Source organism: Heliangelus exortis, chromosome 29 (assembly GCF_036169615.1).
Source record: "Heliangelus exortis chromosome 29, bHelExo1.hap1, whole genome shotgun sequence".
NCBI classification, from domain to species: domain Eukaryota; kingdom Metazoa; phylum Chordata; class Aves; order Apodiformes; family Trochilidae; genus Heliangelus; species Heliangelus exortis.
The window spans coordinates 4,958,655-4,985,456 of record NC_092450.1 but is presented as its reverse complement, the minus strand read 5'-3'; the positions used below and the strand labels follow the sequence as shown (position 1 = coordinate 4,985,456).

At 54.8% G+C, this 26,802-nt stretch overlaps 1 protein-coding gene across 4 annotated transcripts in view; it reads left to right on the top strand.

Moving 5' to 3' along the window:
• The window catches only part of SKAP1 (src kinase associated phosphoprotein 1), a 130,039-nt gene extending 104,027 nt beyond the window's left edge, over positions 1-26,012 (top strand). For 2 of the 4 annotated variants that reach the window (XM_071728362.1, XM_071728364.1), the window contains 9 exons: positions 3,757-3,831; positions 4,690-4,773; positions 5,501-5,625; positions 6,037-6,100; positions 6,449-6,619; positions 10,092-10,154; positions 14,400-14,512; positions 25,540-25,637; positions 25,848-26,012. In XM_071728362.1, the coding sequence (XP_071584463.1) occupies positions 3,757-3,831; positions 4,690-4,773; positions 5,501-5,625; positions 6,037-6,100; positions 6,449-6,619; positions 10,092-10,154; positions 14,400-14,512; positions 25,540-25,637; positions 25,848-25,872 (818 nt within the window). In that variant the 3' untranslated portion in view covers positions 25,873-26,012. Of the gene's footprint in view, positions 1-3,756; positions 3,832-4,689; positions 4,774-5,500; positions 5,626-6,036; positions 6,101-6,448; positions 6,620-10,091; positions 10,155-14,399; positions 14,513-14,750; positions 14,839-25,539; positions 25,642-25,847 lie in introns of those variants that run through there. The other 2 variants (XR_011722856.1, XM_071728363.1) reach the window with 2 other exon arrangements.
• Positions 26,013-26,802: the final 790 nt, after the last annotated feature.

The following is a 26,802-nucleotide window of genomic DNA, read 5'->3' as shown; positions in this document are numbered from 1 at the left end:
CATAAAATTAGTCTGGCACAAGATCTATTCCATGTGATCCGTGCTGACAATTGTTTAGTTCCCCATTTTCTTTGACACAGTTTTGCTCGTTCTGTTCCCGGGGTTATAAATGATCCTGGGGCCATTTCCAAAGTGCTGAAAGGTTCAGTGATGTTCCCAAGGACTGGGGGGAAATATCTCTGAGGGCCACCAAGGAGCCACTGAGGAGATGGAACTGGTCCATGGGGTAGATCTTACTGGTGACTGATTGGGGATCCCTGGGAGGAGGGTTTGGGTGGGGATCCACATGGATCAGGATGCAGGGAAGGGGAGATGCTCTCAAGATCTTTTTGATCTTGGGAAAATGATGATGGTTTAAATGTAGGAAGCATTATTCTCCCATCAGAGGTGGGTAGGAGCTGCTTGGGGGGTTCTCAGAGGGTTGTCAGGCCCTGGAAGGGGCTTCCCAGGACAGTGGTGGAGTCACCATCCCTGGAGGCTTTTAAAAAACATTTGGACCTGGTCCTTAAGGACATGGTTTAGTAGTTAGCTTATGGTGTTGGTCAAAGGTTGGACTGGATGATCTTGGAGGTCTCTTCCAGCCTAAACATTCTGATTTCTGGATGAAATCTCTGTTTGAGGAGACCCAGAGATGCTCCTCAGCAGCTGCCGCCCCAGCAGCCACGTCCTGGACCCGTTTGGTGCCAGACCTTGATGCTGGGTGAGATTTCCAGAAACTCTCATCCTTCCCCCGAGTTCCTCTGGCTCTGGAGGCAGTGGGAGGGGATGTTTGTCTCTCTCCCATTGTTTTTTTTTATTTTTCCTCCTCAGCTCCAACGGGAAACGAGCGCTGGGGGGGGGGAGGCAGCCAAGTGTGCTCTGGGGTCGAGCTGGGTTTGGGTTTTCCCTGCAAAATCCCCGGGACTGGAATCTGCTCCAAGCCTGGTGGGTAAAGAATGAGCTGAGACCCCTCCTGCCCCCAGCTCAGGGACCTTTGAGCAGGAGGTGGATGTGACAGCGTGGGGACCACCGGGACATTTTTGTGACATTTTTGTGTCCCTGGTGGCCACGAGTCAGGGAGCACCCAGGGGAAGTCCCTGAGGGACATGGGAGGAGGGGGGTGGGACTGTCACAGCGTTTGACAGCCAAAACTTCTCAGAACTCTACCCAAAAGCTGCTGTGTAGGCCTGGGGGTGCCCTGGGTTCAGGCTGCTGCCTGTGAGGCTCAGAGCATCCTTCAGCAGCTCCCTGGGATGCAGATGCCAGGACAGGTTGAGATGCACTAAAAAAAGGGGAAGGAAAGAGCCAGTGTCATCTTCTGCACCCATGGGTGTGGGTCTCTGGCCCCACTTCTCTCCCCCTCCTGAAGTCCTGTAGCTTTGCAGCCTTTCTGCAGCCTCTGCAGGAAAGGGATCTCCAGGATTTTGGCACAGAGCTGTTCCTGGGAGGCTGCAGATGGAGCCGTGGATCCCCCCCCCCCAATGCAGATTTAATCTCCCTGGCTCTGTGTGTAACACAGGTGACAGCTGCCCTCTTCATGTCACATTCTGTAAAATGTAGATTTTCCAGAGCCCCACACAATCAAATCAGGCCTCCCAACCCCTCCTTAATTGTCTGAACTTGTCTGAGCAGCCAGAGAGGGTCTAAGAAGAAGGGAGTCTCCTTTTGTCCTGATTTCCCTTCTGGGAAACTGAGGCACGAGGTCTCTTGGAGTGCAGGAGAAATTTGGGGTCCTGAGGGTGTTTTGGAGGTGATGCCACCAAGGTGCCCCAGTGAGCTGCCAGCCTGGCACCTGGAACCCCCAAATAACCCGACCTGTGGGGTCTGTGTTAGTGGAAAATTGATCTCAAGTAGAGCCAAGCACCCCGAGGAGGCAGAAGCTGTCCCAGGGGGGTCTCACGGGCAAGAGCCAAGAAATGGTGAGTGAGGAGGGGGCTGGAAGAGGCTGCTGGGGGCTCTCACGGTGTCCCTGCTGCTTCCCCACCCTTTGTGCCATTCGGAAGCTCCTTGCATACCCCCAGATCCCTCTTGGCAAGGGAGGAAAGAGCAGAAAGTGCCTCTTGGAGAGGCCCAGGGTGGTTGGACACATCCTTTGGCTCAAGCCACGGCAGCATCCTGCACGCTGGCAATTTCTGCAGCTGCTTTTCTGGGATTGGTGTGTGTGGGGGGGTGGGATGGAGGGAAGCCCCATGCTGATAATGGACTGAGCATAAATGAAATTAAAGAAGCGAAGCAGCACGGGCAGCTCCTGCCTTCCCCCCCTGGGTAATTCAATTCCGGCGCTGGCGCTGATGGGATCTCACTGGGGCTGCCTCCATCACCCCGCTGGGGCCTGGATTCTTCACATCTAAATAAAAGTTTCACTCAAGCATTTTTTATGCTCCTGCCAGCAGGGTGGGGGAGCTGGCGTTGGGCACATTAATGTCATATTCATACTCACAGGGCCCCCCCCCCTGCACCCGGCAGCACCGTTCTGTTTCCATCATCGTAAACATCCCAGAAAATGACATTTGTGTTTGCAAAAGGAGCAGGGGCTCGGGTTTGTTACAATCCAACAAAGGGTTGGGTTGTAAGAAAAAAAACACTGGGGGACTCAGTGTTGCTAAAGAAAAGCCCAAACCGGGGTTTGCTGGGCAAGTGCTGGAGAAAAAATGAGATTTTCTGCCCGGGAAGGGGCTGGCTGTGTCCTGCAGCCATTGCAGAGGGGCAATCCCACTGGATCCCAGCTTTTCCCTGCTCTGAATCCCCTCTGGCAGCTCTGCACAAGCCGAGGGTTTGTTCTTTGCAGGGCCTGGGTTTCAGCCAGCAGAGCAGACAGACCTGGAGGAGCCTTCCCACCAACCCAAACTTTGCTTCTCTTTGTGTCTGCCGCTCGCCCCGAGACCCATCTGGGGAAGATTTATGGCCAGCCCAGAGTTTGGGAACTATAAAACACACCAAAAAAAAAAAAAAAAGAAAAAAAGAAAATAGGCTGTGAAGGAGGGGGGTGACAGCGGGGATGGATGGGGCTGAGAGCTGGGTGCTGGCGAGACAGAGAAAAGCAGAGGGGCTCCTGTGAGCTGGGATCCTGGGAAGAACCTGGGCACAGGGAGGTGGTTGGGGGCATTGGGTTGTTTGGGGTTTTTTGTTGTGTTTTCATACAAGCTGTTGTGTCAGGAGATGAGCAGGAGAGGAAGGGGAGGGCTGCTCAGCAGCCAGACGTGGCCTGGGGGACATCCTGTCCCGAGGTGAGGATGGGATGTGGCCATCACCTTGTGCAGGCAGAGCCATCAGTCCAGGGAGAGCTGCTGTGGCCTGAGATAAAGCAGACACCAAATCCATAAAGCTGAGCAGCTCCTTCCTGCTGCCAGGAACCCAAAGAACCTTGTCTGGGGGTGAGGAGCTGAGCATCCCCTCCAGCAGCATCACCAGGCTCTGAGGCTGGGGCTCTGTGCCCATGCACATCACTGACTCAGAATCATTTTTCCCTATAAGATCAGCAAATCCAACCCCATCCCCAGCACTGCCAGGGCCACCACTAAACCATGGCAGGGTCCTGGTTTCCTTGAGGGCTCCTGGGATCCTGCATCCAGGGTTAGGAATTGGAATGGTTTGGGTGGGAAGGGACCTCGAGGATCATCCAGTTCCAACCCCTGGTTGGTGAGATGATGGGAGCCAGGACTTTCACCCCCAGTCTGGCTTCTCAGGCTGCTTCTGTAGAAAAGGAGGCTGAAAAAACCCTGCTGAGGGGTTGTTGTGCAGATGGGAGATGCCAAAGCTCTGCTCTGCTCTCTCTAGGACTGGAGGAGATCACGCCCAGGCCTGTCCAAGGGAACATTTTGAAGCAAGGATATCTGGAGAAGAAGTCCCGAGGTAAAGTGCACCATCAGGTTTGGGGGTAATTCAGGTCACCTCTGAATTACCAAAAACTCCAATTTTCAGCTGAAGAGCAGAGAGGAAGATGCAGCTTTGTCTGCAGGCACAGGCAGAACCTTCCAGGCTGCTCTCAGGCACCCAGGGAGGGCACAGCCTGCATTTATTTTCCTCCTTTGCAGATCATCAAACTGAAAAAAAAAAGAAAAAAAAAGAAAAAAGAAAAAGATTAAAACCCAACAATTGAATTAAAGCAGCAGCCCAGTCCTCTTAAGGCAAGATGTGCCCTTCTAATACCTAATGAGGATAAAATCCCAGGGAAGACAAGGGAGTTGGTAGCATCACACACATTAGCAAGTTGAGATAAGGGCTGTGAGTCAGCCTGGGGTTTATCTTGATTTTGCTGGCTCTTGTGAAAGCTACAAATTATTTCCTCATCACTGGGATTTTATCTTGATTTATTTGCTGTATGGCAGGGGGTATGAGGCAAGAACAGCCCCGTTTTAACTCATGGCCATCAGCTGTGGAGCTGGCCCCCTGCTTGCTCCAATGACAGAGAAAAAGACTGAAACCTGATTTGGGGAGGTTGAACCCAAAGAAACAATAAAAACCTCCTGGGTCAGTGCTGGAGAAGGCTGCAGAGGCTCCAGCCTGGTAGGATGGGTTGGTTCTCTCCTCCTTGGCTGAGGTTTTGGATCTAAATTTGCTCACCTGAATTTTGTGCCAGAAATCTGCAGGAGTCTGTTAGGAAATAAAAATAATAATAATAAATTATTCTTTCCTCTAAATATGCAGCTGAAGCACACAACGACAGAACAGAAATTAACATTTTTTTTACTCTTTTTCTCTTCTTTCCAGAGCACAGCTTTTTTGGGTCAGAGTGGCAGAAGAGGTGGTGTGTCCTCCACAGAAAGACTTTTTACTACTATGCCAACGAGAAAAGTAAGAAGTGAGGTCCCTGCCCTGTCCCCAAGCTTGGGGTGGAGGCTGAGGACAGGGACAGGGCTGGAGGAGAGCAGGGGGAGCACAACAGGGAGGTTCTCCTCAAAAGGTAGAACTCAGCTTGTGGGTTTTTTCCCCAAAAAACACCTTTATAGGTGAAGAACAAGAGCAGAGAGCCCCAGAGCTGTGTGTACCAGGTTTTCCATCAGCTGCCCCCCTGTGTGACTGTACATAACCCACCTGGCAGTGGACATAAATATTTTGCAGTCATGCTCCATCAGGTGCCTATAAACAGAGAGCAATATCTCCAGCAGATTTGGGCATGATGAGATGGACAGGCAGATGCCTTTCCCCTCCTCCTCCTCCCAGCCAGGACCACGGCTCCAAAGCCCCCACACCTCCAGCTTTGGTTTGCAGTGACGAGGAGAGGATTGAACCCCAGTGGGTGTGGGGATGGAGCTGGAGCTTTGACCTCCTCCCTTTGTCCTCCTCTCACCCCAGCAGGATCAGTGCAGGGGGCAGAGGTGGGGGCTGGAGCCAAGGGTTGATTTCTGGGGGTTTTGTCATCTTCCAAATCACTGAATCAGAAAGTGGGTCGGGCTGGAAGGGACCTTAAATCCCACCCAGTGCCACCCCTGCCGTGGGCAGGGACACCTCACAGAAGTGCAGCCAGCTTGATGGCAAGGTGCAAGCTGTGTTATTTAGAGGGTTTTGCTTCTTTTTCCAGGCAAACAACCTAAAGGCAACTTCTCCATTGAGCACTACAGTGCCCGGGTGGCTCCTCACCTGCGCAGGGACTCCCGCAGGAGATGCTGCTTCGAGTTAACCTGTCCTGGCAAACGCTCCTATGAGGTAGGAACTGGAGGGAAAATGGAGCTTCTGGGCTGGTTTGGGCTCAAGGTCCAAAAGCCAGGCCTGGGGCAGAGGTGCAGGTTGGAGCTGGAGGCTCAGGGAGGCTGCAAGTGTCCAAACCCCTGCGAAACAACCCAAAAAGTCCTGCTGCTTCTCCCTGTGGGCAGCTGAGCTCAGCAGGGATTTTCTCTTGGCACAAGAGGGATCCTGGGATCCCTTTGCACAGGGTTGAGTGAGAACATAGAGAGGGTTGGGTTTGGAAAGCCCATTTTTAAATAAGCAGTTCAGATTCAGGTTCAATTTAAACCTTCAGGCTGAGTGTCCAGGCAGGGGGAGCCTAAAAATTGGTGTCATGAAAAACCTCTCCCTCCATGCAAGCAGCAGCACAGTAACAAGTGCCCCTCTCCCCAGTTCACAGCTCCAAGCCCAGCAGAGGCTGAAGATTGGGTGGATCAGATCCAGTTCCTCCTGAAAGGTGAGTCTGGCAGCTTGGCCAGGGTTGGGTGATCCCTCAGATGCCCCAAGTGGGGCAGGGAAGGGGTTGGGGTCAGACTCCATTCCTTGAGGCACTTGATGAATTTTGTCCTTCAGCATTTCCCACCCTTCCTTGGGTCTGTCCTTTGTTTTAGCCTCATCTCAGCTTCCATCCCATTTCCTTCCCACCAGGTGCTCATGGGTTGAGCAAGGGGATGGTTCCCTCCCTGCAAGGTCCAAAGTGAGCACCAAGTCCCAGGGGATGGGCTCTGGTACTTGGTTTCAGCTCACTGGAAGCATCAGCTGGTCCTGTGCCCTTTCTCCCCATGCTTGTGCTCTCTCCTGCCAGACCTGAACTCCTTCACCATCCCCTGTGATGATGATGAGGAGGAAGATGAAGAGCTCTACAATGACGTGGACAGTTCTGACTCTGTGCACACAGCATCCCACAACAGGACCCTGAATCAGGAGGAAGCAGACATGGAGATGGAAGAGGATGACATCTATGAGGTTTTGCCAGGTGAGCAACTAAATAAAGAGGTCAAAGCCCCAGCCACCCCCTGGCTGTAGCCCTGCAAACCTCAGTCACATCACACATGGGCTTGGAATCAACATCCAAAGGCTCTGCTGAGTTTAAGGGACCCAAAACTCAAAGGTTTGACCCCGTTTCTTTGTTCATGCTGGGCCAAAAGAGCAAAACCTTTTTGTTCTGGTGAGGCTGAGGGTTTGTAAACCCAGGTGGGGCTTTCAGGGGTTATGTTTGAGCCATATTAGGTTTGGTGAGAGTGGAATCTCTGGGCTGGTTTAGATGATGAAAATGCTCCCTCTGGGCATGCAGTCCTGGCTGTAACACAATGAGTGGCCTTCCATGGGATGATCAGATAATTGCATTAAAGACCAGGGCTTGTTCACTACCAGTGCAGGGGTCTGGAGGTAGCAGGGCAGTGGCTGTGGGCCAGAGGAGCCAGGACTGATCCTGTTCCTGGCATCTGTGCCAAATCCTGATGTGAGAAGTCCCAGGGTTTGGTTAACAGGGTCACTGAAATATGAGGGGTCCCTTGGTGTCTGTGTTGGGAGGTGCAGAAGAGGTCCTTGTTGCTTCTTATTTATTTCAGAAATTTAGAACTGTAGTAATTAAATATATATATATATATTATATGTAAAATGCCCCAGAAGGGTTTATGGTGCCTGAGATCTTTGCCTGATCCTTGCTGCCAAAGGGAATCTCTGCTCTGCCCTTGGTCCCCAGGGATGTTCCTCTCCTGCTCCTTCCCTGATGCTGAGGCTGCAGAGATGGAGGAGAGGACATCCCAGCCAAACCTTCCCTTTAATTCTGGAGCTTTCTCTGTCCCACCCACCCCACCTTCACCAGAGCTTGCTGGGATGTTCCTAAGGCAGCTGGAGGGTTGGCTGAAGGTCCTGGCTCTGGCAGAGCTTTTGCAGGGTCCTTTGGTCCTGGTGCTTGGGTTTCCTTGGAGCTTTCCCTGGGGGTTCATCCAAGCCTCCCCCCCTCAGAGTCCCCAAACCCCTTGTCCCCACCCAGTGTCACCCCTGTGCTGGGCCAGGGTGCAGAGAGGAGTGGTGGGAGCTGGAGCATCCTTCCTGCTGGAATGGCAGCATCAGATGGGGACATGGCTGGGACACCACGCAGGACACCACGCAGGACACTGCCCCAGCTCTGCCCTCCCTGCCCCCTGCATCCCCCAGTTCCCTGCTGGGCTGGGTGTAGGTGGTGGTGGCACTTTGGGGTAGAACCTGTGAGTGGGGAGAAGATGTCTGGGACCCCCTGGGGACACCCCAAGGAGCACAGGGAGGGTCCCCATCCACAGCAGGGTCCCCTCGGGGTCCCGGGTGAAAACAGAGAGGCAGAGAGGGGGGAGAAAGGAGAGGGGAGTTGAGGAGATAATTTCCTCAGCAAGTCATCGTCGTTAATGAAGTTTTACAAAAACAGATACAACCAAGGAAAAATAAAATTTCACAGGTGATAAATTTTTCCAATTTCCCTGGCAGAATTCGATAGGATTGTTAAATTAAGAGTGAAGGTGTCTGTTAGGAAGCAACGAGCAGTGATGGGTAATTTTATAGAGTGGAAAATTGAATCAAATTGCTTACATTAAAACACAGCTCCTCTGAGAATCTGCCCAATGCCCTGCCTGCTCCGGGGGGGCTCAGGACCCCAGGTGTGGGTGCTCAGGGATGTGGTGCCCCAGCAAAGGTGGGGATGCTCTGCAAGTGGGGGGGAGCAGCACAGCCCCCAGGAGCTGCTTTTTTCAGCCTTTTCCCTCTGATTCAGTGCTCTGGAATCCAGATGGTGGCTGAGATCAGAGCCAGGCTTGGGAAGGGAAAAGCATCACTTCCAGACCTGACTTGGAAAAATCCCTGGTCCTAACAGCCTGTGGGGTGGAGGGGAGCTGCTTCCATCCCTATGGGCTCCATCCCTGGGTTGCACAGCTCAGAATCCACAGGGACTGAGCCTGGGGCCCTCCCAAGGGGTCTGCACCCAGGCTGTGGGCAGGGAGAGCCCTTGGCTGGCCCCAGGAAACATCCCAGGTGGTTTTTCCTCTGTTCCCTCCAAAAAAGCCTCCATCTGTCACAGCCCAGCAGCCTCCCAGGGCACCAAAAAGGTTTTTTTCCTCCCAGCACCCTTTGGAAAAGGCACAGAGAGAGTGGTCAGCAGAGTGGAGAATTTCAAAAGAAAGGGAAACTGAGGCACAGAATAGGTTAGGTGAGGTTAGAGAGTTTGGTGCCTGTCTAGAGGAATCCAGACAGGACTGGGGGGTGTGGGTGGGAATGATGGGGTGGGGGGTGCTGGTCTGGAGATGTTTACCTTCTCTAATACAAATGCAAAGAGCAGGCAAAAGCCACTTTCAATAATTTATTTTAGGATCAATGCTAACGAGGTTCTGTCTCGTCAGCAGCCAAGTTTTACAATCAAGTCTGATTTATTTAGGAAAGATCCTTGGTGCTTCTCCCCTCTCTAATGGGGGAGCCACCACCCCCCAGCAGTGAGGGTGGGACCTGATTTCCATTGTTCAGGGGCAGAGATGGCCCTGACCTCCTCAACAAGTGCCCCAAGCACCACATCCCTGCCCTGCCCTGGGCAGGAGCCCCAAATTTGGGTTTTATCACCTCTAAAGGTGACAGCAAAGCCACATCCCCTGAGATGCAGCAGGGACATCACTCCTGCCCTGGCTCCAGCTGTGCCTGGGCTGTGCATGAGGTCCTGAGGAGCAATTTGGCTTTCTGGAAGGTTTTTAACTTGATTTTTGGGTCTGTCCCTGTCACTTCTTGTCCCTGGATGCAGAAGGAAAGCTGTGGAGGCAGCTGATATGGGTGCTCTGCACCCACATTGCCCCAGCACCCAGGGCAGCTGAGGTTGGATGGGTTCTACCTGTCTTGGTGTTAAATAATTTTATTTAAACTCATTTGCAGGTAGATCCTGGCTCCCATCAGCCTCTGCCCATTTGCTTAGGGCTTCCCCATCAAGCGTCACCTCTCCCATGGCATCATTTCTTGTTATTTCCTTGCAACCCCCCTCCCCGCCCTTCTCTGCCCCTTTCTCCTCCTTAATTTCCACTTCTCTCCCCCCACCCTTCCTCGTGTTTCTGTCCTGGCATTTCTTCTCCCTCTCTTGTTTTCTCCAGACTCTGAGTCCCATGCAGGAAGTTTCTCTTCCGACGGGGCTCTCGGCGAGGTGCTGCCAAAATTTATGAGGCCATAAGAAGTGATTTGTTTGTAGCAGTGTTAACAACAATTCATATTTTTTATGCAACGCATCTTAAAATATTATCTGTGACTTCCTCCCTTCCACTCTTCACAATTAAGCCAGGGATTTATTATCCTGACAGTCGGAGGCTCTCTCAGCCCTCTGCCTGCCGGGGGTTTTGGTGCAGCAGAAAACTCACAGCCCTTGGACCACGAAACCTTTAGAGGTTCCTTCCCACCCAAACTCTTCTATGATTCTCTGACTTCTCTCTTTTTCTCCCCCCCAGAGCAGGACCTGGACCACCCCTGCCCCGAGGACAAGGAGGCTGCTGGGAGCAGACAGAGAAGAGGTGAGAGCCCAGCACCTTTTGGCCAACCCAGGGATCTCCAGGGTTGGGGGGTCTGAGCCCAGAGACCTCTGAACACCCCACGGGGTGTGGGTGGGTGGGTGGGAAGGATGAGAGCAGAGCAAGGGGTGACTGGTGAGGTTCTGACAACTCCTGTTTGGGAGCTCTCCCCATCTTCTCCAGACCATGGGGATTTCCTCTCCTTTTTGGATGAGCACCCCGTGGGGTGGGGTGGAGAAGCCCCAGAGCATCCACCCCTTCCCCTGCCCCATGAGCTCCCTGTGCTGAAGGATCTCCCATGCATCTCCCTCCCATCCCTGTCCCTGGGCCCATCCTGGAGCCAACCCCCCCTGCTGCATCCTGAGGAGAAACCCTGGGACAGAACCATCCTGGGGAGAGGGCAGGAAGCGAGTCCTGGCCCAGAGGAAGCTGCAACGGGGAGGGATGCGGGCAGGACACGTGGCACCACCCCAGGAACCAGCACCAGGAGCTCACCAGGGCCCCCCCACCTCTGATTTTTCCTTAAGGACCCACTCCACGGGCTGGGAGCGGAAGATCTGTTTCCTCCCTGCTCCCACCTGCTCCGTTTTCCATCCCCGTTTCCTCCCAGGAACAGGAAAGTGACGTTTGTGTCCCAGCAGCCAGGGCTGGACCAGGGGCTTCCTGCTGCTCCTCTCTGCAGGGATAAACACATCCTCCTGGCAAAGCCCAGCTCAGGAGAGCTTCCTGCTCCCTCCTCCTGCTCCAGGAGGACCCAAGGTTGAGATCAGATATTGGGAACAAACACCTTTTCCAATCGGAATGATTCCAGGATTCCTGGTGGTTTTGGAAGTTCCCTTTAGTTCCCTTTAGTGTTTCCTGGGCCATTGTCCCCAGCCCTGGAGGACACTTGGACCCATTTCTCCCCAAAGCCTGGGAGCACAGGCAAGGGCTGAATCCCAGACACTCCCAGGGACTGCAGCAGGTCAGTGTTTTTCCCCTCCTCCTGGGTCTGTGGGGCTCATTTCCTATCCCCCAGCACCACAAGTGGCTTGGCAGCTGGTGCCACCCAGAAAAACCCAACATCCTGCTCCTTATCCACCATCCTGTGGTCTCCAGACAGGGCTGGACACTTGTCTGTGCCCACACTCCTTGGCACTGAGTGGGGAGAGCAGGGGGACAGGGGACTTGCAGGCATTTTCCTTCTCCTTTCACAGCTGCTTTCACAGCCCATCCTGGGGTGGGGGTCAGGGGGTGATGCTGACAATGTCACCGTGTCCCTGTACCCCAAGGCCACCCCGTGGATGTTGGCTCCTGCCTGTCAGAGCCCTGCCAGACCCCTGCTCAGCACCAGCAGCCTCTGCCCCCCCCGTCCTGGTTGTTGTTCCTCGTTAGGACCCATCCCCTAATTAACACGGGCATGATGGCTTCCAGTCCTGCCTCTGGTTTTTACACTAAATAATAGATCAGGCTCTTGCTCCTGAAGTGCTGGGCTGCAGTTCAAGAGGGAAAGGTTATCTGGGAGCTTTCTGCTTGGGTCATTTTGTGCTTCTGTCCAAGTGGAGCAAGGGGGAGAAGGAGCTGCTGGGAGGGCCCCTTGTGCCTTAATGCCACCAGGCAGCCAAAGAGCCAGATGAGCATTTGGCTGATGGAAAGCTTTTGTTTCTCCTTGCCAAGAGCCAGGAGGCTGCAGCACTGCTGGAGCAGCCCTGGGAGCTCCAGGCATTTGTTCCTCACCACGCTGCTGCTGCTGCTGCTGCTGCTGTGATGCCAGCACCCCCCAAAGACAGCAAAATTCCTCGGCTTGGAAGATGAAAATCCCCTCGTGTGTCACAGCCCTCAGCCCCTGCCTGGCCTGGCAGGAGGTTTCACTCAGCACCAGCAGAGCCAGGACCCCCCCTGAGCTGTCAGTGGCTTTCAGCATCAAGAGGCTGCTGGGGAAACAGCCCAGGAGCAAAGGGGTTTGGGGGGATGGGGATGGTGCCTCTCCCACAGCCCCTGCTTGGGGCAAGCTCAAGCTGCAGAAGAAAATGATGTTTTTGTCACATTGGGCTGGTTTGCTGAGCCCAGGGACTCAGCACAGCAGCAGGAGCCCATTCCCACTGGAATTTGGGATTGTTCAGGAGAGCAGCAGTTCCCTGGCACTCAGGGGACACCAGGAGGTGGGTGCCAAGCACTGTCCCCCCATACCAGGTCACCTCCACCTCCCAGTGTCATCCTCCCCCCTGCCTGGAATGACCTTTTTTTGTTCATCACACCACTTGCTGGCTCCTTCCAAAGCTGTTCCTGCCTCATCCTCAGTGCCCACACGCCCTGAGATTTCCTCTGCCTCCAGTTCATAACCTCTGATTCCTGCTCTTAGCACAAGCTTAAATAACTCAGGAGCTTCTACTCCTTTTATTCCCTTCACAATCTTTTCCTTGCCACTCTCTGCTCCCCCTTTAATACTTTCCAAAGGATGCAGACCTACTTCTTTTTTTTTTTTCTTTTTTTTTTTTTTTTTTTTTATCCCATCCCAGCCTTTCTATTTAAGTTCCCCAAGTCCCTGAGTCATTCCATGGGCTCCCTGCTGTGCCATTATCCCTCTCTGTAATGTCCTTTTTCATATTTAGGTGATCAAATCTGGGCACAGCACTCCAGCTGCACCCTTATCACTCAGTCCCTGATACCCTATTAGAAACATTTCCTCCACCATGTGCTGGATATTTTCTATTTATGCTTTTTCTGGGCTTGGTTCAGCTGTGTGGCAGAGCAGCACAGATCACTGGTACAGCCCCGCTGCTCAGATCATTCCCCCCCCTCCCCTTCTTACTCCCTGCAAAATGTCATTTTACAGGGTTTAATTATCCATGGGGGTCACATCACAGAGATGTCCATGTCGTGACATCTGGAGTCACCCCCACCTTGGTGCTGTGCCAAGGACCTGAAGCCTTTGGTCCATTTTAACAGTTTCCTTCTGTGCTTAGAAACAGGGAATTTTCGGGGAAGTTTGGTTTTTTTGGGTTTGTTTTGTTTTTTGTTTTTTTTTTTTGTTTCTGTGAAGGGTCTGTTGGATGCACTGGGACAAGCCACCTTCCCAGGCTGCAAACTGGGCAGAGAAGCAGCTCCTCCAGTCATGGGACTCTGCAAAACCATCATCAGGCTGGGCTGGTCCCATCTCAGGGGGGATGATTTCTGTCCCTTGATGGGTTTCCACCTTTCGTGGTGGCTTTGGTCTCTGGGGTGGGAAATGCCCTTCTGAGGTGGCAAAGATGGAAATGTTCTGTTCTGGGAATGCTGCTGAGATGTTTTCCAGAAAGCTCATGCAGACATTTAGTCCTGGGCTGTCCCCAGCCTTGGCACCATTTGCCAACAGCCTCCTCAGCCCAAATCCATGGCTTGCAGCAGATTGGAAAAGGGAAAAAAAAGGGGGAAAAAAAAAAAAAAAAAGCTTGCTGGCTCATGTCCCCTTCTCTCATGTCCCCTCCTCTTTCCAGTCTGTGCTCAGGGACACTGAACCTTCCCAAACTCCCACCCCGATGGGAGGATGGAGCCCTGAGCCATCCCCTGTGTCATCCCCTGGAATTTGGGGACTTTCTCTGCCCTCCCAGGAAGAGGGGCTGGAGGCTCCCTGCTCTCCTCCCATCCCTGTCCCTGCTCCAGGCTCTCCAGGTCGAGTTCTTTGCTTGCTGAGCAGCCCCTGCTCCATCTCCTGCAATCCCCTGCTCGCTGCCTTTGATTAATAAATAAACTTGGCTGTCACCTTCCCCAGCAGCATCCTCCCTGAGGCCCTCTGCAAGGCCCGGTCTTAATTAACAGTTCTCCTCTTCCACGGCCTCTGCCATGGCCAATAACTCAGCAGCACCATGGCAGGGACACGAGTCCTGCTGCCACATGTCCCCTGCTTGGCCAAACTCTGGGTGTCCCCCCCAGGGGGAGTTGGGTTTGAGGCTGAGGAGGAGACGAGGGATCTGGGGGGGAGAAGGAATTTGGTTCCCTTTAATTCAGGGCTTTCAGAAATTGAAGCATTTGTCAAGGTGTTTCTGTGTATTTACTGGTAGTTCTTGCATTTATTTATTGACCAGCCCCTTAGGTTTGTTGGTTTGGTTTGTTGGGGTTTTTTTTTGCAGCACCAAACCTTTTAATTAAAATGCAACACAAATAACACCAACAGTTCTTTCCTTCCCCCCTGAAAAAATCCCCACCCTTCTCCTCCACCACCCCAATGTATCCCCATGGAATTCCCTCTCCCCCTGACCTGTTTTTTTTGGTTTTTTTAATTTACCCCAGGAGCTCCTGGGCCAGATTATGCCAATTACTACCAGGGGCTGTGGGACTGCAGCAGTGAGCACCCCGACGAGCTCCCGTTCCAGCGTGGGGACCTCATCTACATCCTCAGCAAGGTAAGAGCAGCACCAGCCCCACCTCCACCCTCCCGGGGCTGGGGCTCCCTGGCAAGGTCAAGAACTGATGAAATGGATAAAAAAACAGTGATTTAATGGAGAGAGCAGGGGGGGGAGCAGACACGTGGGAACCAGCACCCAGCACCCTGCTCCCTCCAGTGCCACACGTGGTGTTCCCAGTGCCCCAAAGCAAGATTGTTTTCTATTTTTTTTTTTAATTTTTTCCACTTTAATGGAGTCTGGACGTGCTGTTGCTCAGGTATCACAGGGGTAATGGAGTTGCTCAGCCGGGTGTGACCAGGGCTCCCTTCAGCAAGCACAGGCAGGTGAATACATTAAATGTTTGCATCCAGGGGTCAAGCAGACCCCCCCCGGGGGCTGTGACCCTTCTGCCACCCTGCGTGGCCCCCCCAGGGCTCTGTCCCAGCTCCCAACCGGTCCCCTCTGGCTCGTGGTGGCCCTGGCTGGCAGGGGGGAGCTGGGGTGGTTGTGTCTGATGGGTGATGGTTTGCAGGGACTTGGCACAGGGAGGGAGATGAGCTGGGGGTGTGGGGGGTTGCATTTTGCTGCTGGTCTTTTGCAGTGGCTGCAGGGGCTGCACTTTGGTTTGCAACACAGGCTGCACCCCCAAGGGCAGTGGTGAACTTGGAGGGTCCCATTCTGTGGGTGCTGTTTTGCCAGGGGCCCCTGATCTGTCACAGGAAGAGGGAAGGGTCTGAGGGGCTGCTCTTTGCACCCCAAGGACAGTGATGGACTGGGGGGTGTTGCAGGGTGCAGGTGGTGTTTTGCAGTGTGTTTTTGTGTTTTCTACCCCAGTCTGGCATGGGAACAAGGATGAATTTGGTGGTTTCACCCCATCTGCCCCCCCAGTGGGCACCCAATGAGCCCAACGTGGGAAGGGGGACACGTGTGGCAGTGGCTCAGCTGTGGTGGGCACAGAGCTTTGGAGGTGAGGAGCACCTCCAGGGCTCAGATTGTCAAGACCAAGTCTGGGTTTTATAGCTGAGGAAAAAAGAATGGGATTGAGTTTGGTGGCCCTGGGGTGGAACAGGAGATCAGATGCCACCATGATGGGCGTAGGAGCTGTGGTGGCCATGTCAGCCATCCTTGGAGGTTGTGTCCATCCATCAGAGCCCTCGAGGCCAGACCCAGAGCAGCACAGGGCACGTTCCCACCTCAGTGGGGCCAGGCCCATCAGTAGCTGCTGTATTTGGGGCCAGGTCCTGCGTGTTGGGGTTGGGCTTCACCACCCCCTTCTGGAGAGCTGAGAGTTCCCCATCTGTGGATCCCAAAGCGCTTTATGGTGACATTGAGCAACTCTCTGCCCACCCCAGGATGGGGCTGATGCATTCCAGGCACTGTACCCACAATCCCAGCTTGTCACCTCATTTGTCCAGGGGTGTGTGTTGGGGGGGGGACCCCAGGAGCATCCCCAGGGGTGATACCCAAACCACTGCCGGTGCCTGGGTCCATCCCGGCGATGGGGCCGGGTGGGTCTGGTCCCCCCCTTGCCAGCTCAGGGACACAGCTTGGCATCACCACGGGGTTTTTGCTCCCTTCAGTGGCTCCAGATTGCTACTCTTGTGCTGGCTTCCTCGCACGGAACCGATGGGTCCTGGGAGCTTTTCCCCTGTAAATTACTTTGTGCGACGGATGCTGGCGGCCACGGCACTGGGCTTGGGAGAAGGAAATGAGGGGGGGGGGGGGGGTGTTAGGGAGAGAAAGGCAAAGGATGAAAGGGGGGGGGGGAAAGGTGTTTGAAAAGGCTGTTCACTCAGCTGCATTTTAATTTCCTTTTCAATCTTGTCCTAATTAATTTCGTGGAATTAATCTCGCAGAAGCAAACTCGCTGCCGCTTTCGCCGGGCGCTGCCTCTGCCTGCTCATGAAATAGGAGCTGAGATAAAAACCCATCTGCTGGCTCTGAAGCACCCGCCGGCTGCTGCCCGGCTCCTGCCTGACATTTCCAGCACCCACAGGGGGGGAAAAGTGATTTGGGAAAAGTGATTTTTAGTCTGGGGCATCAGGAGCTTGGGGGGACCTCGCCTGGAGCAAGGGCAACGTCGTCACCCGCCACATGGGTCCCTTTGCTGCTGTGTCCCCCAGCACCCGGGGGTTTGACCCGGGGCCCCAGGAGTGCCATTGCCGTGGGCTTTTCTCCTTGTCCCCCCCAGACCCGGGCAGGAGGCTCCTTGTCACCCCCCAAGTGCCACCGGTGCTTTGTTGCACCCCGGTGCTGCTGGGGTAACAGGGGAGGGGGGGGTCATACACCCCACCCCATCACCCTGCTTTGCAGAGACCCCAAAAGAGTCACCCCACCAGGACGTGGATTTTAGGGGAATGGGGAAAGCAGCAAACCCAGGCAGCCCCGGGCACCGTGTCCCTTTCCCCCGGCACCTTTCAGTCCCTTGTCCCCTGGCTGAGTGATTTGTATATTATGATAATTATTTGAATGCAGTGAGACTTCCTATTTTAAGTGGGCTTAGTTGGATGTGACAAGCAGGCCATAAACCCGGGAAGTTAATTCTCTCAATTGCTTGCAATGAAAGCAAAGGGAGGAGGGAGGGGGGCGGGGGGGGGGGGATGCGTGCATCCAGATTCCCACCCCCCAAACTCCCAGCCGAAGGCGTGTGGTGACATCTAGTGGCATTTTTGTCCTGGATTTAGGGCCATCTGGCTGACGGGGAGAGGCCACGGTCCCGTGTCCCCCCCCCCCCTCCCCATTGCGTTGAACCTGGTGGGTGATGGAGCACACGTGGAACGAGCCCGTCGGGGCTCAGCGCGCAGCTGCGTCCCCGGGGTGGGGGGGTTCACCCCCCTCCCCCTCTCTTTGCAGTGGGTTGGGCTGAGGAGATGGGCTCCGGGGGTGGGGAAGGGGTTCAGGTCCCATTAATAACCCCTCTGGGAGGCTTCCCGAGTTGGGAGGGCTGGGGATGGGCCGGCAGGGTCAGCTGGAAGGCAACGGTCACACACCGGTCAAATTCAAGCGAGGACCAACCATCCTTCCCCTGCCAGCCCCCCACCCGCCCCCCCCCCCCCGAGGGAACCAATCGTCCAGAACAAGCCCCTGGCAGCCTCATTCCTCCCAGGTAATTTTTATAAATGAGGGGACACCCGGCACAGGCGAGGACAAAAGGGTGGCCGAGCGCCGGGGAGGCAGCGCTGGTGATGCCCAACGCAGCCCCCGTCCTGCATCCCAGATCCTGCCCCGTCCCCCTGGCCCTGGGGCTGACTCCCAGATTTTGCCTCATCCACAGGGACTCACCCACACGTCCCCGTCGCTGCATCCCAAATTTTTCCTCCATCCACAGGGACTCACCCACACATCCCCAGTCCCGCATCCCAGATTTTCCCCCACCCGCGCGTTCCCGCTGCTCCATCTCAGATTTTTCCCCAACCCCTCTGCTTTCACCCCAAACCAGCTCCGACCGCCCCATTCTGCCCTCCCAGTGGGTGACCTTGGTCACCCAAGGGGCAGTGGTGGCCGTGACAGGGACACGTGGTGGCCCCTTCCTCCTGGTTCTGGTACCCCAGTGCCATCCCTGATGGGTTTGGGTGGCAGCTGAGACGTTGCCCCCTGGCCTGTGAACTTCTCCTGGGCTGGCACATGGTTCCACTGGAGGGGGTTGAAGGTTTAAGATGTGCTCTGGCCATTTATTTTGCACTGAAATTTATAATAAAAGCTGTTAAAGACTTTGGCTTTGACAGAGGTAATAATAAATTCCGTGTTAAAGACAGTAGTTTAATTCCTTATACCCTCCAATACTGCACAGAATAAACTATATTCATCACCGAGTAATTTTTTACCACATAAATCTTTAAAACTAACCGTTGTAGGCTGTTGAGGCTGAAATATTGTGAATTTATTAGATATGCCCGTGTAGTATTGGATTCAGAGGTTTCCATTCGAATATATTACAGGGGAAATTTGTGTCTCTAAGTGTGACAATCCTTCCATTTTCCAAAGCCGCCGTTCGACCCAGCAGCTCCTCCCGAGTCAGCTCAGCTCTGATGAGGCAGAGATTTAGGAATGAGCCCCCCACCAATCTGCCAGGGAGGTGGCAGGGCACAGGGTGGGGGGGACATTTGCTGGTGCCCCGTTTCAAATAGGTGGCAAAAAAGAAAATAAACAAAAAGGGGGAAAAAAAAAAAAACCCCAAACCAAACCCAAGCCTTTTGTTTCCAGCCTTAGCAACGATTTCCCAGTTTATTTCCTAAATGGAAATTTCACTTGGGGTCGTGGCGATGGGAAGTGGGGTGGGAGCAGGAGCTCTTGTTTCTTTTGCTGATGTAAAATCGCAGACAGTTGCAAAGAAAAAAAAAAAAAAAAAAAAAAAAAAATCTTTGTTCGTTAGAGAGAGACGGAGATAATTATAAAACCATCTCCCGGTTCATGAGGCGCGGGTAACATTTAAACCAATTGATGTGGTAACATTTAAAGCAGTTATATTGCAAAATGTCACGTACAGTCTAGTTTCATTAGAGACGAGTTAATAGATGGATGGAATTGAAACGCCCAGGCCCGGGCGTAAAATAAAAAGTTTCCCTTTGCCATAACTCTGCCCGTGCCCTTCCCGATGACCCAAGCCCCCAAAGGGCTCAAACTTCCAGCGCTTCGTCCTCTCCACAGCCACAAATTAAGAGTTTAAAATAAGAATCGGGGGTAAAAGCAGCTCCCACAGAAAAGCTTGGGAGGAGAAGGGGAAGGGAAGAATTAACAAATAACAATTAATATTCAGCATCCCCCGTTGGTGCTCTCCCCACAACCCGCCCGTCTTTCGCTTCGGCACCGTCTCTCCCAGCTCCCCTTTCCCCCCCCCTTTCCCTTTTCCAAGCTGCTCCATCTGTAAACGAACAAACATCTCGATTTTATAGCCTTTTGCTTTGTAGCACGGAGGGGTGGAGGAGAGAAAGGGAGGGGGAAGTAGTGGAATGCCTAAGTAAGACTTTAATTCCAAATTCATTTGCGCTATAGCGATGGAGTTGTCACAAACCATAATGCAGTATTTAATTAAAATAACAGAAGTGTAGCTAGATATGTCCTGGGGTAGCTATCACCAAATTATAGCCCCTGCTACCCGGGTTGTATTTATGAAACCGTGGCTGAGGTGCAGCTGAGGCAAGAGAGGAAAATGTTTGAACATCCTTCCTGCAAAGTCCGGGTCTCTCTGCTTCTCTTCTCTTCCCTTCCCTTCCCTTCCCTTCCCTTCCCTTCCCTTCCCTTCCCTTCCCTTCCCTTCCCTTCCCTTCCCTTCCCTTCCCTTCCCTTCCCTTCCCTTCCCTTCCCTTCCCTTCCCTTCCCTTCCCTTCCCTTCCCTTCCCTTCCCTTCCCTTCCCAGCTGTGTTTCCCCACTGAACCCTCAGCATGATTTTGGTTGCCTGGGGGTCTTGGCTCTGGCTCCAGGTCCTGAGCTGGGGGGTCTGGGGGCTGCACAGTCACTACAGACAGGGGGTAGAGCCAGTTGGGACTGGGACAGGGCAGAGGGGAGCACCCCCTCCCAGTAACCCCCTGTGTCCCCCTCCTGCTGAGCCCCTCTCACAGCTCAGGTGCCTCTTGCAGCAGTGGATGAGCCCACCCTGGGGGTCCCTCACCCCCTCCCTGGGGGTCAGATGGGTGCTTCAGAGTCATCAATTAACTGGGGGCATTTTTGGCAGTTCTTGGTGAAATCCCGGAGCCCTGGGTCCCCATCCCTACCCCTCAGCTGTGCCCTTCATCCTCCTCTTCCTCCCCCAGTCCCAGCCCAAGAATTAGGAACGAAGGGGGGAATAATTGCAGTGACCTTTGCAGGGAGGTGGCCCTGGGGGTCACTGTATAAAGATATTTTGATAATTCCCATCAGGTACCAGGCATGGGCTGCCCTCCGGGGAGCTGGGATGGATGGAGAGAGGGAGGGAGGGAGGGAGGGAGGGATGGTTGCTCAGATGCTGCTTGCACACGAGCATGCACGCACACATGTCCCCAATTATTTCCAGCCCTTCTTCACAGGTCACAGGCAGAGTTTAACTCCGATGGCTGCTAATTTTCATCAGGCGTGAGCGTGCAGGACTTTAAAGGCGAAAATAATTGGCTGCAGAACAAATTTAGGAAATGGAGTGTGCGATAAAGCAAATAAAAATCGCTCCCTTTTATTTTATTTTTTTTTTCTTTTTCGGTGGCGGGGAGGAGGAGGAGGGGGAAGAGGGCAGGGAGAGGTGGGAAGGGAACGGGCCTGATCTTATTTTACCTCCCTTGCAACTTTGCCATTAAAGTTGCACCTACAGCTAGGAAGTTTGTCCGTGAAAAATGGTCATTTTGTTTCCCCTGCTCAGAGCACGTTATTAAAATGCTAATTTAAAAGAAAAAGGAGTTAAATATCTAGCGATGGTGCAGTCTAATTGCAGCCATAATGAGCTCTCTAAATGTGAGTGCCCCTGACACACAGAGAGCATAAACAGCCAGCAAACACATCATTAGTGCTCCCGTTCATTTATTCTGCCGACCTGGCGATGACCCCGCGGAGGGTCGGGAAGGAGCAGGTGGATCCGGCTGCGCCGCCCCCGGGGATGCGGGAAGCGAAGCCGGCAGCGGTTGCCATGGCAACGGCCGGGATGCGGCACCGGCCCGTACCCCCCCTCCCCGCTCCACCTCCCCTTAAACCTCGGACCACCCCTCCCTGCACCCCCCCAAGCCGGACCCCCGCACCCCCCTGGACCTCTGCACCTCCCGCATCCCCTCTGCACCCCTCGAATCCGGGGACCCCCCCCCCGACCGCACCCCCCTGTACCCCATACACCCCAGGACCCCACAAACCACCCCCTCCCCCGACCTTAGGCACCCTCTGCACCCTTTCACCCCCCTTCCATCCCCCACCCCGCACCCTGGGTACCCCCCAGACTCCCCACACAATTTTGGGGTGATTTGGGGGGGAGAGCAGGGCCTCCTGGAGGAGTTGAGATAGAATAGGAGAGTTTGGCATGGGAGGGACATTTAAAGGTCACCTGGTGACCCCCCCTGCCCGGACCGGGTTGTTCCAAGCCTTGTCCAACCTGAACTGGAATGTTCCCAGGTTTGGGAAACCTCCCAGCTCTCGGGCACCCAGTGCCTCCTCACCCTCAGCATAAAAAAAAAAAAATAATCCTTCCTTCCCTCTCCTCTGAATCTCCCCTCGTTTGGTTTCAGCCCCCTTGTCCCATCCTGTAAAAAAAACTCCATCCCCATCCTTCTCATCGGGGGAATCAGCAATGGGGAAACTGAGGCAGGGAGTGGGATGCTCCTGAGCTGGGACCTCTCAGCTCCAGGTCAGCTTTGTGCCATGGTCCCCCCAGCCCTCCCCGGGTGTCCCCATCTCACCCCAGCATCCCTTTGGCCGGGGGAGCTGGGGGCAGGATGAGACCCCCAGGAGAGAGGAGCAGCGGCGGCCGGGGCAGGAGATTAATAAAAGCGATTCTTGGGAAATGATTTTTGCTCCATTCCAGCCTGTTTGCTTCTAAACAGCCTCGCTAATCGCCTCCCAGCAACAGCACAATAACTTCGCTCTGATTTTCCTTCTCCTCCCCCCCTTCCTCACCCCCTCCTCTTCGTCGTCCCCCCCCACTCTTTTTTTTCTTTTTTCTTTTTTTCTTTTTTTCTTTTTTCTTTTCTTTTCCCCTCCGGTCCGAGGGACACAAGAACACCATCCCTGGGAAATATTTTAAAATAAAAAACATCCCAGCCGGCACCCCCCGTCCCTCTCCCTCCCCTCCCTGCACCCCCCCTCCTTTCCCTCCTTTCTCCCGTGCACTCTCGATGAACCTGTGATATTGTAGCAATGGCCCTTGAAGTGCAGTGGGGAGGTGATTTAGGAGAATATTAAAGGCAATGTGGAGATTCGAAGGCGCCTCTCTCAGGGAGATCTGGAGAAATACGCGGCACAGATGGGCTGAGCAGATTAAACATTTCCGTCACATTGTTTTCAAATTGTGTTTGCGGTGCCTGAGGGTTGGTGCTGCGGTCAGAGCTCTCCGGAGCTGCGCGGAGCTGCGAGCTGCTCTCGCTTGATGGAATAAATATTAATCCGGCAGTTTTCGCACCGGATTCGGATGCTGCCACCTCCATTGTCTCCCGGACCCTCGGGCTCCGGCTGCACCTTCTGCCCCCCCCCAGACACCGTCTGGCTGTGTCCCTCCTGCTGTCCCCACCCTGGTTCTGGGGTCCCGGGGGGATGCTGGAAGCCCCCAGGGTGTCCAAAGGGATTTGGGTCGGTCCCGACCCGACGTGTGGGCAGCCCAAGGGCTGGTGGTGGCACCGCCGTGGGGTGCCGGGGGTGGCTTGTCCCGGGGGGCTGTGCCAGGGGCTTCCTGGGGTTTTTGTGGGAAATGAGCAATGGGTTAAATCGTGAAGACCTTCGGTGGGGCTGAGAATTCACCCTGATCAGTTCTCCCTGGGCTTCCTCAGCTGGGAACATCCCCCTCCTCATCCTCTGTGCCCCTGGTACTGCCTGCTCTGAGCCCTGGGTGTCTGTGACACGGGCGTGGGACACAGAGAGCCCCGTGGGGTGAGACACGTGGATCCTGGTGGGATGGGAGATGTGGTCCCTGGTGGGAGGGGACACTGTGGCTATCCCAGGTGATGCTGGAGCAGGAGCTGCAGGTGGGATGAGGGGCTCAGCAATGCCCCAGCCCCAGGTGTGTGTCCTGAGCTCCTCCCAGCACCTGGGAATGGAATCATTGGCAGCCACTGGGAACCATTCAGTTTCAGAGGGGTTCACCCTACAAAAGGGCAGAGGGTGAACACCACCCAGTGATGTCCTCTGTGCCCCAGGCTGTGATGTGCCAAGGGAACAGCATTCCCAGCCACGTTCCTCAGCTGCCACTGGCTCCCAATTCCTCTGGACCAGGTAACCCTTGGATTTCAGAGCTTGCCATGGCTCCAAACTGGGTTTTTTTTTTGTTTTTTTGAGGTAAATAGAAATATGAAACTCCCTGGTGCACCCATTGCATCTCAGGGAGGAACTGGATCCCTCCGTGTCCCTAACAAGAATGGATGGCACCAGCACTGATAATGGGGCTGAGCAATCATAAACCAATAAGTCCCTGACTGATTGGCTTTTCCTTCAGCATCCATTGATCTCCTGGATGAGGAGGGGTGATGGATGTCCTTCCCCAAGCACCACGGGGTTGTTTATGGTGAAGGAGCACAGGGGATGTCACCCCCTGATTGGGAGAGGGTGAATTTGCAGCTGGGTCATTTGGGGACTGCTCTGTCCCCCTTCTCATCTCTCCCAGGTGCTGCTGGAGGAGCTGTGGTGCCAGAACCCAGTGGTGGTGGTTTTGTTTCTTCTTCCCCATTTTCCCTCTCCCTGCTGGATGGAGATGAGCAGCACGGAGCCTCTCATGAAATCCCTGGGTCCTCAAGGACCCCACGTGGCAGCAGCAGCAGCAGCACCCATGGGTGCTACCACCCAGCAGCACCTGAGCAATCCCTCTCCCCATCCCATCTCACCAAACCTCTCCGGAACAATTCTCCTCCCAATTAGTGGCTTTTCAGTCCCTTTTGTAAAGTCGCAGCTAAATTACTTCTCCGTCTCTCCGCCCCCCAACCCCCGGCCGGGCAGGTACCGGGCACAGAGGCCTCATTAGTCTGTAATTAGGTAGATTCCAACCACCCCATCCCCCGCTTTTTCCTCACCACTCCCCCCCTTTCTCCAAAAGCCAGGGCCAGGCATCAGGGTGGGTGTAAATTAACACCTCCAGACAGAGCAGAGTTCACCCTGCCCTGGGCTCTGCCTCCCTGTGCCAGCCAGCTCCCTCGTTTTAATAGTTTAATAAAAATTAGCATAATTAACGAACATCTGTATGATCCAGAGCGGTGCAATTTGGCACTCGGAAACGAGGACTTAAAACATTATTGCGGGGAGTTTAATGTTGTTTTAATTCTTTTTGGCACGGCGCGGTGAAATCGAGGCTGGGAGCCGCCAGTTCTCGCCCGGCTCTCATTTGCATTTCCCCTCCCTTTGATTCCGAGCAATCGCGGATCACCCCGCAATTCATCACCCCAGAAATTATTTTAAAACACCTCGTGGTGTTCAGGCTGCAGCGGAGCTGGGGGGGGGAGCAGAGGCTGGGGGCTCCCCAGAGCTCCTGGGGGTCCCTCTGCCCGCGGCTCTCCCGGCAAATAAACTCCAATTTTTCTTTTTCCTTCGGGATTTGCAGCAGGATTTTGTCTCCTGGGGAGGATGCTGGAGGTGGCATCCCTGCTCCCTCCTTTCCTGCAGCATCCTTGGGGGGCTGGGGGGGATTCAGGGCTGTTTGCTGGGGTGGGGAGTGTGGAGATCGCAACCTGGGAATTTGGGGACCCTGTTCCAGCACCATCCGCGGAGCTGGAGCTGTGGGAGCGATTTTGTACCGAAGGACCCTCAGCCCCTCTGCCAAGCAAAGTCCTTTCCCTGCTGGGAAACTGGGGTGAACTTGGGGACCCCTTAAATCCCCCAGAAAGTCCGGGAAGGGGACGGGGGGGGGGGGGTCAGGACGTGGGACTCCTGCTCTGCACATCACATTTTATATCTCCTTAAAACAACAAACAAAAAAAAAATCTTCTATTTTGATGGCAAAATTCTTCATCCCCCGTGTGTGCTGACTCCTCCTCTCGTTTGTGTGGCCGGGGGGGGTTGGGGTTGAGGTTTCTCTGGGTTTTTTTGCCTCTGACATCTGCTGGGGGGGGGGGGAAAGTCACACGGAAATTTGGGAGGGGATGGGTCCCCCCGGCACGATTCATCTGGAGGGGCTTCTCGGAGCTCCTGGGACAGCCCCAGGGTTGATTTAAATCCCCCCAAAAATATCAGGGAATGAAATGATGAATTTCTTTTTTAAGCAACCCCTGAGATAGGACCGGGAAGGAGGAGGGGGTGAGAATGTTAGGGGGGGGGAGGGGGGGGGGCGAGACCGGGACGAGTCCTGGGGGGAGTTTGGGGTCTGCTGTGTCAATCCCGGTCCCAAAGGATGGGACCTGAGCCGTGTCCCCTCCCCTGGCACTAACCCCACGTCCCTCTGTCCCTGCCCCCCCCTCCCCAGGAGTACAACGGGTACGGCTGGTGGGTGGGAGAGCTCAACAACTCCATCGGGATCGTCCCCAAGGATTATCTGGAGGCTGCCTACGACCTGGAGGAGAGGTGAGGGTGGTGGCACCCCCGGGGATGGGTGCTGGGGGGGTGGGGTGGGTCCCTTTTAGGGTGCCCCAGCATCTCCGGGGTGCTGAGCCTCTTTGGCTCCATCTCCTGTCTCCAGTTGGGAACAGGGGTGACTGGGAAGGGATTGGGGGACCCTGCCCAGTGTCCCCTTCCCCACCATCACCCCCGTCTCTCCCCCCTCCCCAAATCCAGGTCTGCCTCTCCCTGGTCCAGCTGAGATCCCAGGGGTTTGTCCCCCCCCCCAGCCACCCCCAGCTACAGGGCCCCCATTGCAGGAGGAGCCCCCCCGGTCCCTGTGGGTGCTGCTGGGCCCTGGCAGGGGGCAGGCAGCCCCTAATAAATTCATTTTCCTCTCCACATTTGGCTGCTCCAAACTTTGGTGGGGATCTGGAGGTGGAACTGGGTGCAGGCAGTGACCCCCCAGCCCAGCTCGGGGCATCCCCAGGTGGATCCTGACCCAGATCAGCCCACGACCAAGGATTAACCCAGTGCATCCTCCTCTTCCTCCTTCCTCTTCCTCCTTCCTCTTCCACCTTCCCTCTTCCTCCTTCCCTCTTCCTCCTTCCCTTCCTCCTTCCCCTTCCTCCTTCCCCTTCCTCCTTCCCCTTCCTCCTTCCCCTTCCTCCTTCCCCTTCCTCCTTCCCCTTCCTCCTTCCCCTTCCTCCTTCCCCTCCTCCTTCCCCTCCTCCTTCCCCTCCTCCTTCCCCTCCTCCTTCCCCTCCTCCTTCTCTTCCTCCTTCTCTTCCTCCTTCTCTTCCTCCTTCTCTTCCTCCTTCTCTTCCTCCTTCTCTTCCTCCTTCCTCTTCTTCTTCTTCCTCCTTCCTCCTCCCCTCCTTCCTCCTCCCCTCCTTCCTCCTCCCCTCCTTCCTCCTCCCCTCCTTCCTCCTTCCTCCTCCTCCTCCCCTCCTCCTCCTCCCCTCCTTCCTCCTCCCCTCCTTCCTCCTCCCCTCCTTCCTCCTCCCCTCCTCCTCCTCCCCTCCTTCTTCCTCCCCTCCTCCTCCTCCCCCTCCCCTCCTCCTCCTCCCCGCACACACTCACATCACCACTAGATGGTGACAAGGTCCCTTCAGACCGCAGCGTTCCCGGGGCGGTGTCCAACCCCCCCCCCCCGTCCCCCCCCCGGGACTTTCCCCCTGAGCTCCTCCTA